Source organism: Anthonomus grandis, chromosome 4 (assembly GCF_022605725.1).
Source record: "Anthonomus grandis grandis chromosome 4, icAntGran1.3, whole genome shotgun sequence".
In the NCBI taxonomy this organism is placed as follows: domain Eukaryota; kingdom Metazoa; phylum Arthropoda; class Insecta; order Coleoptera; family Curculionidae; genus Anthonomus; species Anthonomus grandis.
Window position 1 is genome coordinate 36627218 of NC_065549.1, and position 13207 is coordinate 36640424.

General features: G+C 33.6%; 1 protein-coding gene across 1 annotated transcript in view; it reads right to left on the reverse strand.

Annotated features, from left to right (window-relative positions):
• LOC126735679 (uncharacterized) overlaps positions 1-13207 on the reverse strand; it is a gene marked incomplete at its 5' end in the record, with an annotated part of 345800 nt that overhangs the window by 156100 nt on the left and 176493 nt on the right. The window contains one exon of the mRNA XM_050439744.1: positions 11717-11988. Within this exon, the coding sequence (XP_050295701.1) occupies positions 11717-11988 (272 nt within the window). The remainder of the gene's footprint in view (positions 1-11716; positions 11989-13207) is intronic.

A 13207-nucleotide genomic window follows, 5' to 3' on the forward strand; every position in this document is an offset into this window, starting at 1 on the left:
TTCTTTGATGATACCATCATCTTGTGGTATGGCTCTAGTAGTGATGCCTGCATTCCCCTTTATCGGCTGATCTTCGGAACTTCAAAGATCTATCATCATCGTTATCACACAACCTGTAGTTTCCAATGTTCCCGACTTTGTGCAATTCTTTCAGTCCATCATGTTGGACGTGTGCTATTACTTGTTAATGCCTGCATACTAGGACGCCACTCTATAATGCGTTTAGTTGACCTACCGTCTTGCATTCTCGCCACATGTCCGGCCCAGTTCCATTTTATATGTACTATTCTCTCTACAGCATTATTTATCCCCGTTCTAGTTCTAATAGTTACGTTTGGAACCATATGTCCTGTGTTATTCCCAACATCGACTTCTCCATGGCTCGCTGAGTCACTCCAATTTTTTTACAACCCTTTTTAGTGTGTTTTAAAGCACCATACGCGAGCACAGAAAGCTCGCACTGTTCATAAACCTCTCTTTTCAGATATATCGGTATATTGGTTATAAATACTTCATAGCTTGCCGAATGCCACATATGCTAGATTTATGCATCTTTTCATTGCGCAGGTTTGGTTATCACGGTTTATTCTCAGTTTATGGCCTAAATATTTATTTGATGTTGTGACATACTCGATTTTAGATTCGTTTAGGTATGCATATGTTATTACTTGAAACCAAGTTTGCCACATATTGAGTTTTTGCACGCTTTATTTTTAGACCTACATCATTTGACGCTGTATTTAATGTCCTTAGTATCTCTTGTCGTACTCCACGTTCTACAAGTAGGTGTTATTTTGGAATGGACTTGCTGTTGCGCTATTGTATATGTATTAAAGGAGCATATCTATGGTCGACTATACAATCAGCTAGTGCAGCAAATATTTTGTTTTGGTCCACTGAATCGAACGCTTTTTCGTAGTTTTACAAATATTAAAACTAATGGTTCGTTGTACTCCACTATTTTTTTTATGAGCGTTTTCAGTACTAGTAACTGATCATTCGTACCATAACCAGATCTGAGACCTGCCTGTTCTCTAGGTTAGTAGAAATCCAAATATTGGAAGATTACTACAGCGCATTATACAAAAAGTCCACTATTGACAATGACTTAACAAACATTTCAAAGATCTGCAATAAAGCCTCAGAAGATATACTAGAAATTTAATAATCAGAAATTGAAGTGGCCTTACAAGAAATGAACAACAGAGCCCCAGGAAAAGATAGCTTTGTTATTGAAATTATTAAAGCAGGAGGGGAAAAATTAATAAGTGCTCTCTAAGTCCTATTTAACAGATTTTAGAGACCGGCGAATCCCAATTTTATGGATCTTAAAAGAGTAGTTCGACTTAAATCTTTTATTCTTAAACTCTAACAAAACCGAAGTATTGTGCTTTAAACGCCGCCTGGAGATGATACCACCAAATTTTTTGACCTCATAATAGACAAGAATCTTAAATTTGAACAATAAATTATAAGTTTAGCAAAAAAGATTTCTTTGGGTTGTTTTGCTGAAACTGAGGAACTTAGATTAGAAGTTGGTAAGACAGTCTACTTTGCCCTAATTGCGTTACCTATGTGGTAGGTATGGTATCAACTTCTGAATAAATACCAGCAACTGTCTTATTCAATACATTTTTATCTTACAAAAACGTGCTCTTTGTTAGGTATGTGGGGTCCAACCCAGGAAATCATATATACGCTTGTTCATACGAGAGGTTCTTACGATCACAAGTTTCTACATAATGGAAGTTGCTAGTAATTTGTTCAAACATCGACATAAATTTATAGTAGAAATACCCGGTGCGTGATGCATCAGCGTAATTTACGCTCCCCATACCTATGCATCTACTTTAACTATAAAAAACTATCTTCTATGAGAGCTTTAAGATATTTAATCATTTCCCATTACGAATTAAAGAGCAAAAATTACTGACGGGATTTAAATACAACCTTAAAATGTCTTTTGTGTGTGTAAATGTCCTTAAAATATTTTTATGTCTGTAAGGTTTTTACATTTCTTGTAAAGTTATTATTTCTGTAGTTTTATCATTAGTTTTATTAAATGTACCCGTTTATTTTTTTAAAAGCTTTGTTAATAACAATTACTTTTGAATAAACAACAAATAAAACATATTTTGACCGGTCAACAACCTTTCTGAACTTATATTTATTACTAGTATAAGGCCTATTTATGAATTGAATTTTTAATTTTTTTTCGGATATCTTTCATTAAGTATTGTTGCAGATAGATGAAAATAATTCCAATTCTAATTTTAAATATATTAGCTAATATTTGTATTATTTTTTACTATAAGCAAATTTGGGAGTAATTAACTAGTGAGTATGGAGTTAATTTCATTTTTTCCGGCGCTGTTTTTTCAGTTCAATTCGGCATTTTTTCAAAAAATTGTAGAGAAGTATAGACTGTATTCTTAAGTGCATAATTATTGCAATTTAAACTAATGGAAAAAAGACAACTTTATCATATTTTTTGAAAGATAACTTAATAATTTTTAAAACATTCTTAACCTTGCCTCCAATTTAAGGTTTTAGGTGTTGCTTTCAGCACCGCTAGAGTGTTATAAGAGCATAAAACTTCCCCATAACAAATATAGCTTACGTGTCTTGGTTTTTAATTTTTATGCGAAAGTGGTACATTTTTACATTGGCGAAATTGTGCGCCTTCTATATACCTATACAAAAAAAAATCAACGAACTGATTCTTCACGATAATATATTATAGATTATAAATGGCTAATAATTATAGAATTATCTTATCAACGAAATCAGACAACAAATGTATGAACGTCAATGTCCATATTGCACAAATAATAATAATTTTATTAAAATTGATTATAAGCTTGATTAAGTAATTTAAGCTCATTATGCATTATAAAACCTATTGCGATATTGACATAGATAAAGGAGACAACACTTACAATGTTCTCAGTTCAACTTCTTCTTCGTCATCTTCTTCTTCGCTGTTCATTTTGGCTTGGTTAAATCCTACACTATAGCACGCTTGTCAAACACATCAAAAAAATCAATAATTTTAACACTCTCAACTCAAAAAGCACGCCGAATACCTACACTTTATTTGTTTACGTTGTTGCGATACTCGCAGTACCTGATGATACACCACAGCTGGTAAACGAGTTGCTTATATTTTAACCGACTTAAACTATAAATAAACGTTAAAATGCAGCATTTGCCAAAGGTATATTAGAGATATCCTTATTCATTCAAGCGCGGATACTGAAGGTCGATTTCTTTAGTATATTTACGTGTAGTAGAGAATTTTATCTAAATTTGGCTACATAGCGGAGTACCCACCTCGAAGATAAAATTACTGATAGGTACATTACGAAAACCACAGCAGGTATATTAATTAGTGCGGTATAAGTATTTCTGTAAATAGTGAAAGTCATTGTACAGGAAAATCATTATATTAAAGTGAGTAAAAATGTTTTTTTGATGAAACGAAGTAGCTATATTGGTTATATGTAGATAATATAATTAAGACTTATGTATATATATTGATGTTATTGTGCTCTTTTATTGAGCTACCCACTGTATTTATTTTTTTAAAGAAAGAAATCGATCATATGGTGTATCCAAGTACAGGCCTATTTTGCAAAGAAAATATTATTTCATTTAAAGGAAATCATGTTCTATATTTATTTATGTGTTATATAATGAAGCCTAAATATAATATTGAGAAAATTTTTAATAGATTTGAGAATATTTTATAATTAAATATAATTAATTACTGCAGGTGATTTAGGCCTTTATTTTTAACAGGCAACCAATAATAGGAAATTGTATACAAATTAGTTACACATTAACTAATAACTAAACTAAACCTAAGCAAGACAAAAAAAGACGAAAAGAAAAATACACCAACAACAATGGCTCTTAATTGTCCTCTTCCCCCTCATATCTTTTGAATGCGTTTATATAAAAAATTGAAATTTGGCATACATAAATACTATTTTTTGGTCCCTAGCTCATTTTGCAAAACTTCAAAACAGCGGCTGGACGCCATTTTGAAAAATTAAATTAAATTAAAAAGAAAGGGGGGACATGCGATACATCATTTGAGAGCTCCCACTGAATGCTTTATAGTCCTAGAATATTAAGTCATTACTTTTACCCATAGCAAAATGTTATTTTTCGCATTTTATCATTTTATTTATTTTTATTTTCTTTACTAGACCTGTTCAGGTGTAATTTGTTGCCAGTATGAAGAATCCAGGGCGTCCCAGCTATCAAAAAACAGGTGTATATTATAGCAGCTATGGTAAGAGATTCACAACAGTCTACTTCCACAGTTAGTGACACGTGTGATGTATCTTCTGTTACTGTGAAAAGGGTACTTAAAAACATACATTTCATTCCTATAAAATTCAAATGGCTCATCAATTGACAGAAGATGATCCTGATCTACTTATGGAATTCTGCGAAGTAATCACCGAAAGAATAGGACGCAAGCCTGCTTATGTAAATATCATTTATTTCAGTGATGAATGTACTTTTTTTTGGTAATGTTCATAGAAAAAAAATCCATTATTGGAGCGACGTAAATCCCCACATATTTCGGGATACACACACACAATACCCAGAAAGAATAAATGTGTGGGCTGGCATACTCGGAAATTACATTGTTGGGCCTCTCTTTCTAGGCCAAAATTTGACAAGGGACCTTTACTTAAACATGTTAGAAAATGCAGTAGAACGAATGATCCTTGAGATTATTAAAGCCACACCTCATGAATTTGATTTGGAAACAATTTTTTAATAAGATGGGGCACTGCTTCACTTTAGCAGAGATGTTAGAGAATATTTGCCTAATACTTACCTAGGAGATTGGTCATCGAGGGCCTACCGAGTGGCCAGCCAGGTCGCCCGATCTTACACCTCTGGACTTTTTTGATGGGGCTACTTGAAACAAAAATTTACCCATCACCCAGCCATAATCAAACTTCGATCTCCCTCAAAGAATAATTGATGCATATTGTAATATTGATGTTGCCTCTTCACAAATGTTCGTGACGAGTTCTCCAATAGATTACTATCTTGAAGTTAATGATGCACATTTTCAATATCTTTTGTAGTGAAATAGTTACATTTCGGTGTTGCCTAAAGTTTAGTTATTTTAAATGGAAATAAAAATACTAAAAATAATATTTTGAAAGGCTGCCATTTTGCTATGGGTAGAAGTAATGACTTAATATTTTAGGACCATAAAGCATTTAGTGAGAGCTTTTAAACGATGTATCGCATGACCCCCCTTTCTATTTAATTAAAGTTTTTCCAAGTTTCAAATGTTGATATAAACGCATTCAAAAGACAAGAAAGGGGAGGGGACAATTAAGAGCCGCACATTTAAGTATATATTGATTATAGCACTAACAATCACATTCATTACGTAAATTTGTCGAACAAAATGCGATATATTTAGTAAAGAAACTTTACACATAAATGTGCTTTTAATAGCATACTGGAGTGAGGCCTTGATAAGAAGAAGGTTTGTCGTATTAAGCCTAGACCAAGAAAAAAATACAAGATAGAAAAACAGATACAAAAACCAATAATTAATCCATATAAAAACTTAATAAGAAATATATTTCTTCTAAGACGCAATGGATGAAGATTAAAGCAGCCTAGCGTTATAGCTAGCGGGGATCAAAACTCCTTAAAGGATATGTACCATCGTGCCGAAAAAAAAACTGGGACATTTAGGTAGGGAATTGTCTTCTAGTCTATTATGATATTTATGGTCGCATTCCTTGGGTACTGTATGCATATTTACGCATTATGAATTTTTGGAGTCTTAATAATTACATATTTAAATAATAATATATAAAACATTTATATTTTTCGATATTTATTTTTATTTGGAACACATTTTATAAATAAACCAAAACTCACTAATATCTTTTTTGAAAATATGGAAAAAAAATTATTAATACTTAGTAAGCGCACCGTCGGCGTCGTTATCAATTACAGCTTGCAAACCTCGTGGCATAATTAAGTTTCTGGTATATTCTTCGGTTATTTGGTCCCATGTTTCATCTATCTTTAGGCGTAATTCATTCTGATTTCTAGGCCTAAAGTTATCTTTATACATATATTTTGCCATTTTACCCCAAACGTTTTTTAATTGGGTTGATATCAGGGCTTTTTGAGGGCCACGGTAAAACTTAAATTCGTCTTTCGACTAGATAGTTTTGAACTATACGGGCTGTATATATAGGAGCATTATCATGTTGGAAGATAACATCTTGCACATAGACTACTCACTACACCAACCGATGGCATCACAACATTGTTCAGGATATTGCAATATCCTAAAGCATTAAGCCTTTCCTGCACTATTTGACAAACGCCTGGTCCTCTAAAACTAATCCAGGCCCAAACGTTTATACTAAAACGTCCACTTTGGTTAGTCTTATGTGTATATCTTTCATCATATCTGGTATTAGAAGGCCTGTAAACGCAAATTTTGCCATTATTGCATGATTGAAAGGTTTTTTCATCCGAAAATATTACCGTTTCCCACATCAAACAAACTCTGTTTGTTTGCTTCAGTATAAAATATTTTATTTGTTGTAAAGCAACTTTTAATTTCCGAATTTCTTAGCCTACTACGAGCTGTATTAGCAGAACCAGGAAAATGCGTGTCTTCTCTCGCCTTTATTGCTGTTTCAAGCGGATTGTTTCTTAGAAAGTCAACTAACTCTCTATCTTGAATGTCGTTTGAAATGTTTGGTCGACCAGAACCTGGACTTCTTACAATAGCTCCATATTCTGCAATTTTTGCCTTAGGTAAGGAAACGGTATTTTTACTAATGCCCAATTCTTCTGCGATTCTTCTTATACGAACTCCATTCATCAGACGAGTGTATAATATCGCTTTTTGTTGAGGAGATAATGCAGGTATTTTGAAAGAACAATTTTGTTGACCCGACTGTCACAAAATTAAATTAACTTTGACAACATCAAAATATATTATTCTAATAGACCAATAGATTTAGGAGGTTTTGATGTCCCAGTTTTTTTTCGGCACGATAGTACCATCAAGTCTATAGGATAAGTACGTAGCAAACCTGCACTAAACAGATTCAATTGAATCAAATGGCACTGGTAAATTGGATTTCACACATGTTGCACGATGTACACGGTATGACTGACATGCAAACACAATACAATGCACGGCTACACACGATGCAGCCATATTCAAAGCAGGCAGACTGCTGTAAATTTGATTTTTATGTACCCCCAAACAACAAACTTAAGCGACTTAAGTCTGGTGATCAAGGAAGTCACTTAATTGCATCTCTTTGTCCAATCCAGCGTCATGGAAACATTTGATTAATATAATCCAAGTACATATCAGCTGCTAAATTTTCAGGCAGGAAAAAGGGGCTTTCAATGGAATTCCAAAAGATACCAGCCCATACATTCAACTTCTGGCGCACTTATGTGTGTGCTTCGTAAAAAATCCAACTGGTTTTAGTCCAGTAAGACAACTTGAGTCGATGAGACGACAACGATTCACTAAACCATTTAAGCAGAAACTACACTGATTGCAAGCAATAATCAAAGTCGTCCTCATTTAGCTTTTGCACGAATCTTATATATATGGAAGTTGCAATTTTTTTATATTCATTGGGCCCTTATTACGAGTCACCTCGCAGCAACAGGCAATATTGTTTTGTAATTCCACAGATCGTACTGTGCATCGCAATTTACCCAATACTGCTCCGTAGGTTTATTCGGAACAGAACTGATAAACTCTCTTTTTTTTATGCATAGAACTTGCAAAATTTAGCTACCAATTTGCGAACAATTTTCACAGAAATGTACTCCATAAACTTCCATTTCATTAGACTTCCATATTCCTTGTTTGTGAAAAAAAGCGATTTTTTCTTCAATTGAGCACTCCATACTAATTTAAAAGGATCAGTTACCAAACACTTTAATCAAAAGGCAAAAGGTGACCCAACTAAATACAAACGACGAACCCGAGAACTGTTTGCACATCAAAATGGGCCTCATTATTTTAAAGGTATTTTCTTTGCATAATAAAGTAATAAATGATGCTTTGAAGTATAATTAAATCGATTTTTGGATTTTTCGTTAAACATATTTTTGATATTTTAAAATTCTATATTTTCCAAAATAATGCAACGATAGGAAATTAAAACTACTAAACTAGGTAAATAGGTGGCTCTACTTAAGTAAGCTATTAATTATAATGTCTACATCAGTAAGTGATATAAATAATGATCTCAGTATTTTTTGGTCTTTTGTAAGAAGTAAACTACATAATGTGTCTAGATAGATGTTCTTTGATAATCGAGACCTGACTGGTGGGTGGAATAACTACTAAGCATCAGTCCGCTTTGAACTCTCAAGATGGAAGCACTTTTGAGGAAGCAAGAAAAATATCCATTGCATAACGGCCCTTAGACCAAATAAAAAACTGTTCTCTTGGCAGTCATACTTCATTACTTTAGGTCACAAGTCAAAATGCTCGCAAAAAGTGTTATTATTATCATATTGCATATATCCATTTTTATAGAGGGTGTTTGGAGGGTGAGTAGCCAAACGGAAATGGTGAATAGGTGAGATTACTGGCTATTTAAAACGCATAGTGTTTTTTTGTTTTTCCTCAAATTTAAGGAGTAATATATTTTTTCTTTTTTTTTATTAGATTTTCCCCGTTTTTTTACTTTAACCTTCAATTTTTTTTAATTTTTGGTCAAAATCGCCATTTTACACAATTAATTTTATTTTAAAAACTAATATTGTTTCATTTAGATTTAGGTAATAACTGAGAAAAATATTTAAAGAGAAACTAATAGTGGAGTAACAAACTTCCTCAAATCAATAGAAAAAAAAATGTTATGTTAACTTTATAATGGAAAAAATAATAATAAAAAAAAAGTTGTGGGATTTTAAAATGTGTTAAAAAACTTCTTTAGCAAATAGTCTTTCTAACGATATTCCAGATATAACAAAAATAATTAGGTAAAAACAAAAAAGTTTGTCTTCAAGGACGCGTGAACCAATTTCTTGAAAGCAACCTAATTGAGCAGGTATAAACTTATGCCTCCTTCTAACACAGCTAAGCCTGTTACGCTATAATCTCCTGTATCATTCGGCGACACTCCCTTTGTGCCCCGCTACCTTAAACTGTTCCCTGTCACTAACCATAATACGAGTATTATTTATTCGAGACTTGTCTTTCTCCGCTACTTCTCGTATTTTTAACTCCTCTCTACGCGTATTGTTTTTGTTGTTCATTTTCGTTAACTTTGTTTTATTGTTACTGTTGCCTACTATGGTTGGTGCCTTTACAAACGAGGAGTACGTCGATATCCTAATGGCATATGGTAGATCTGATGAAAATGGAGGAGAAGCAAAAAGAATTTACCAAAAGCGTTTTCCCAATAGACGCCAACCCAATCGTCATACTTTTGAAACGACCTTTAGACGCTTAAGAGAAACTGGCAGTCTAAATCGCCGTGAACCTGGAGTTCGCAGACAACGTAATGTTGCTGATGACGAACGAATTCTGAAAGCTTTTGGCGAAGATCCCACAACGAGCATCCGGACTGTAGCTGCAAATCTAAACCTAATGTATAATAACTTCCAAGTAAATGGAAGGTCTGGTCTGTTCTTCATGCCAACGGAAAGCATCCCTTTTATTACACTCCCGTGCAAGATCTTGAAGAAAACGACTACCAAAGACGCATTCAGTTTTGCCGCCTCCTGCTACATATGGACCTGGATAACGGCGATTTTTTGAAAAACATACTGTGGACAGATGAATCCAAGTTTTCAAGGGAGGGAATTACCAACTTTCATAATTTGCATTATTGGGCCCCAAAAGCAGAAAACCCAAAAATGAAGAAAGCCGTTCAAAGTAAATTCCCAGTAAACGTTTGGGCAAGCCTAATTGGTAATACCCTTATTGCTCTACATTATTTACCGGATAATTTGAATGGGGATAATTATCTGGATTTTTTATTAAATGATCTGCCCGAACTCTTGAACGGGGTTCCAAATTTTCGCAATGAAGAACAAATGACGTTCCAACACGATGGGTGCCCAGCGCACTGGAGATTGGCGATCTGGGAGCACCTAGACAATGCATTTCCCAATACTTGGATTGGCAGAGATAGCTCTATCCCATGGCCTGCAAGATTACCGGTTTTTGCTTGATTTTTACGTCTGGGACCGTGCAAAAGTGCTTGTGTATTTCGAACCTATAAATACAAGTGATCAATTCATAGGAAAAATTAATGACGCTTTTGTAATAATGAGACGGGAACTAACATTACAGTGCGCTACAAGAGAAATAAGAAAGCGATGTTATTAGAAATATTAGAGTGTACTAGAAATAATGGCCATCGATTTGAGCAAGACTTATAAATAAACGATTTGAAGTAAAAAATATGATTTTTTTTAATCGACCTGTAAAGGAAAGGGTTATGGAAACAAAAGGGCACAATAGTTTTAGCTGTTTTAGAACGGTGAAAGAGATAGCGCAACAGATTTAGCAGTGTTAGAAAGAAGACGTAAATTTTTTTTTGATTTGAGGAAGTTTGTTACTCCACTATTAGTTTCTCTTTAAATATTTTTCTCAGTTATTACCTAAATCTGAATGAGACAATATTAGTCTTTAAAATAAAATTAATTGTGCCTTATTTTGGCCAAAAATTTAAAAAAATATTAAAGGTTAAAGTAAAAAAACGGGGAAAATCTAATAAAACAAGAAAAAATATATTACTCCTTAAATTTGAGGAAAAACAAAAAAATACTATGCGTTTTAAATAGCCAGTAACCTCATCTATTCACCATTTCCGTTTGGCTACTCACCTTCCAAACACCCTGTATAACAAATCCTACACTATTCATGAAATCAGTGAACTTGTAGCTCCTACCTTTGCTATAGTTTGTTCTATTCTATTATTTAACTTAATACAGTAGGTCTTTAGTTTGGTAATCCTGTTATAAAAATGTTTTATTGAATTGGTAATTTTTATGCGTTGCAAATAGCATTGTACTTGCAATAGATTCATAGTTTAGATTGTTTGTTTTGTTTTGCAATTTAGGTTTATATTAAGGCAAAAAAAATACCAGCAAGTCCTCGCACAGCATACTAGCTCCTTAGGGCTTGGGGCATTATGTATTTATTGCCGAACCAATGTTTATTAAATTTACTTGTATTTCTTTTGTTATATTGCATTTGAAAATAAACTTTATTATTATTATTAGAATATCGGGAGCCTTAAATATTTTCTTTATTTGATTTTTTAAACCCTACATTTCTGCTCGGACTATTCTTATGATTATTACTTCGTTTATCATCATTTAATAAAGAAGTGTGGTGCCTTTGACTCTGTGATTCCATTAAAAGGTTTTAATCCGGGTCAGTGCCTTTGTTATTAAAAGGTTAGGTTATAACTGTCCTGTTTCTTGGCTAGCAATTTATATTATCCATTTTATTATTAAAAGGTGTTAAAACTGAAGCCCGTAACTGAGGTGAATAAAGTAAGATTTCCCGACATTAGTGGTTTCTGACCTACGAACCCTCGAAACTAAAAATCCCATTACAAACTTCACATGTTGACGCCCATATATGTTTAGGTTTTTACTTTTATTACACTGGTATTAATTAACAGATCGCAACAAAAAAACTTACCACATCTGAACATTTTGAACTTGTCGTACAACGCTTTTCGATAATTGTTGCGCGGCGCTTAGTTGTGCAGCAACCGCAGCTGCCTGTGCCGCCGCTTGAATACAACCTTCGCAGCGTTCTTGAGATCTTGGAGGTGGTGTTGCACAAATTCGTCTTCCACCACTAACTCCAACATATTCCACAGCCTCCTCGCACCCAACATGCCTGCAAGGCACCATCGTTGAACGAGAACTATTTGAAAGTGTTGGTATGGGACACTGTGTTCCTTTTTCCTACAAAAAGCACGAAAAATTGTCTAGATTGTGATCAAAGTAGTAGATAGAAAAATAAACGTAAAATGTTTGATGTGAATAGAACCAGTGAAGAGTTCATTAGCGTTTTCTTAATAGGAAACTCCCACCGACAACTTCAGTTTTTAATGAAACACTTTATTACTAGTGCTTAATGGTCGGCGAAACGCCCGCAAATGCAACTACGAATGGCAACCTAACACTAATCAAATGGTAACGAGGCTTAAAGTAAGATTCATAATTTATTATAAAACAGAAATGTTGTAACATTAAAGCATCAAAATTTACTAATTAATACAAAGACAAATAAATCTTATCTTAAAGGAAAGTAGGGTTATATCAAAAAAATATTCGTTAAACCGTGCTACATTGATTCTATAAAAACAGCTTCAGAACAAATAAGAATTCCGGGAATTGCGTTGAGGGATGTGAAAATGTATTTGTGACAGTAAATGGGGTGAATTTTACTTGCTAATTAGTTTATAGAGAAAACATACATCTGTCTGAGGACGCCTAGTTTCAGGAGAACATAATCGATTTCTTACTCTAAGTTCTGCTGAATTAGCATTTTAATTAAATAAATTCGAAACCAAATTTATTTTCAGCCTGTTTTTACAGGCAGCATATTGTGGAGCGCAAATGACAAAAGCAAAGCTCTTCTTCACTTTACCAAAAAAATGGCTCAAATTTAGATGATACTGTAAAAAAGCGTTGGAATGAAAGAATATAGGTTTAAAGATGTACCCGACTTAATAAAGGATTCGGAATGATCATGAGGCTGAGGCTGACGCTGTCACTGTATATGATAGATATGCATGGACAAATATGGGTCTACAACCCAGTATACTACGTAGTGTATCATCTTTTGTAGGCCTTTCTATACCACGGTAGTATTAAACCAGCTCATTTCAGGTCTGGCTTAAAGGTCAAAGATACTGTAAATTACAACAATATAAAAGCTGGACAAAATACAAAGGCTAACTTGTCTGGATATAACTTCATTTTGTGGTTCAAGGCAAAACCAGACGGGCATATATACAAGAGTCAACTCCATTTAATAGGTCATTAAAGTATCCGTACAATCTGTGAGGATAAAGCATTAGAAATGATATATAGATAATATGATTCTCAGATATAACTTTCATATTCAGGTAGAGGAGAATGAAACGACAGCGTCCTTAAGATTTGTGGAGGTCTAATC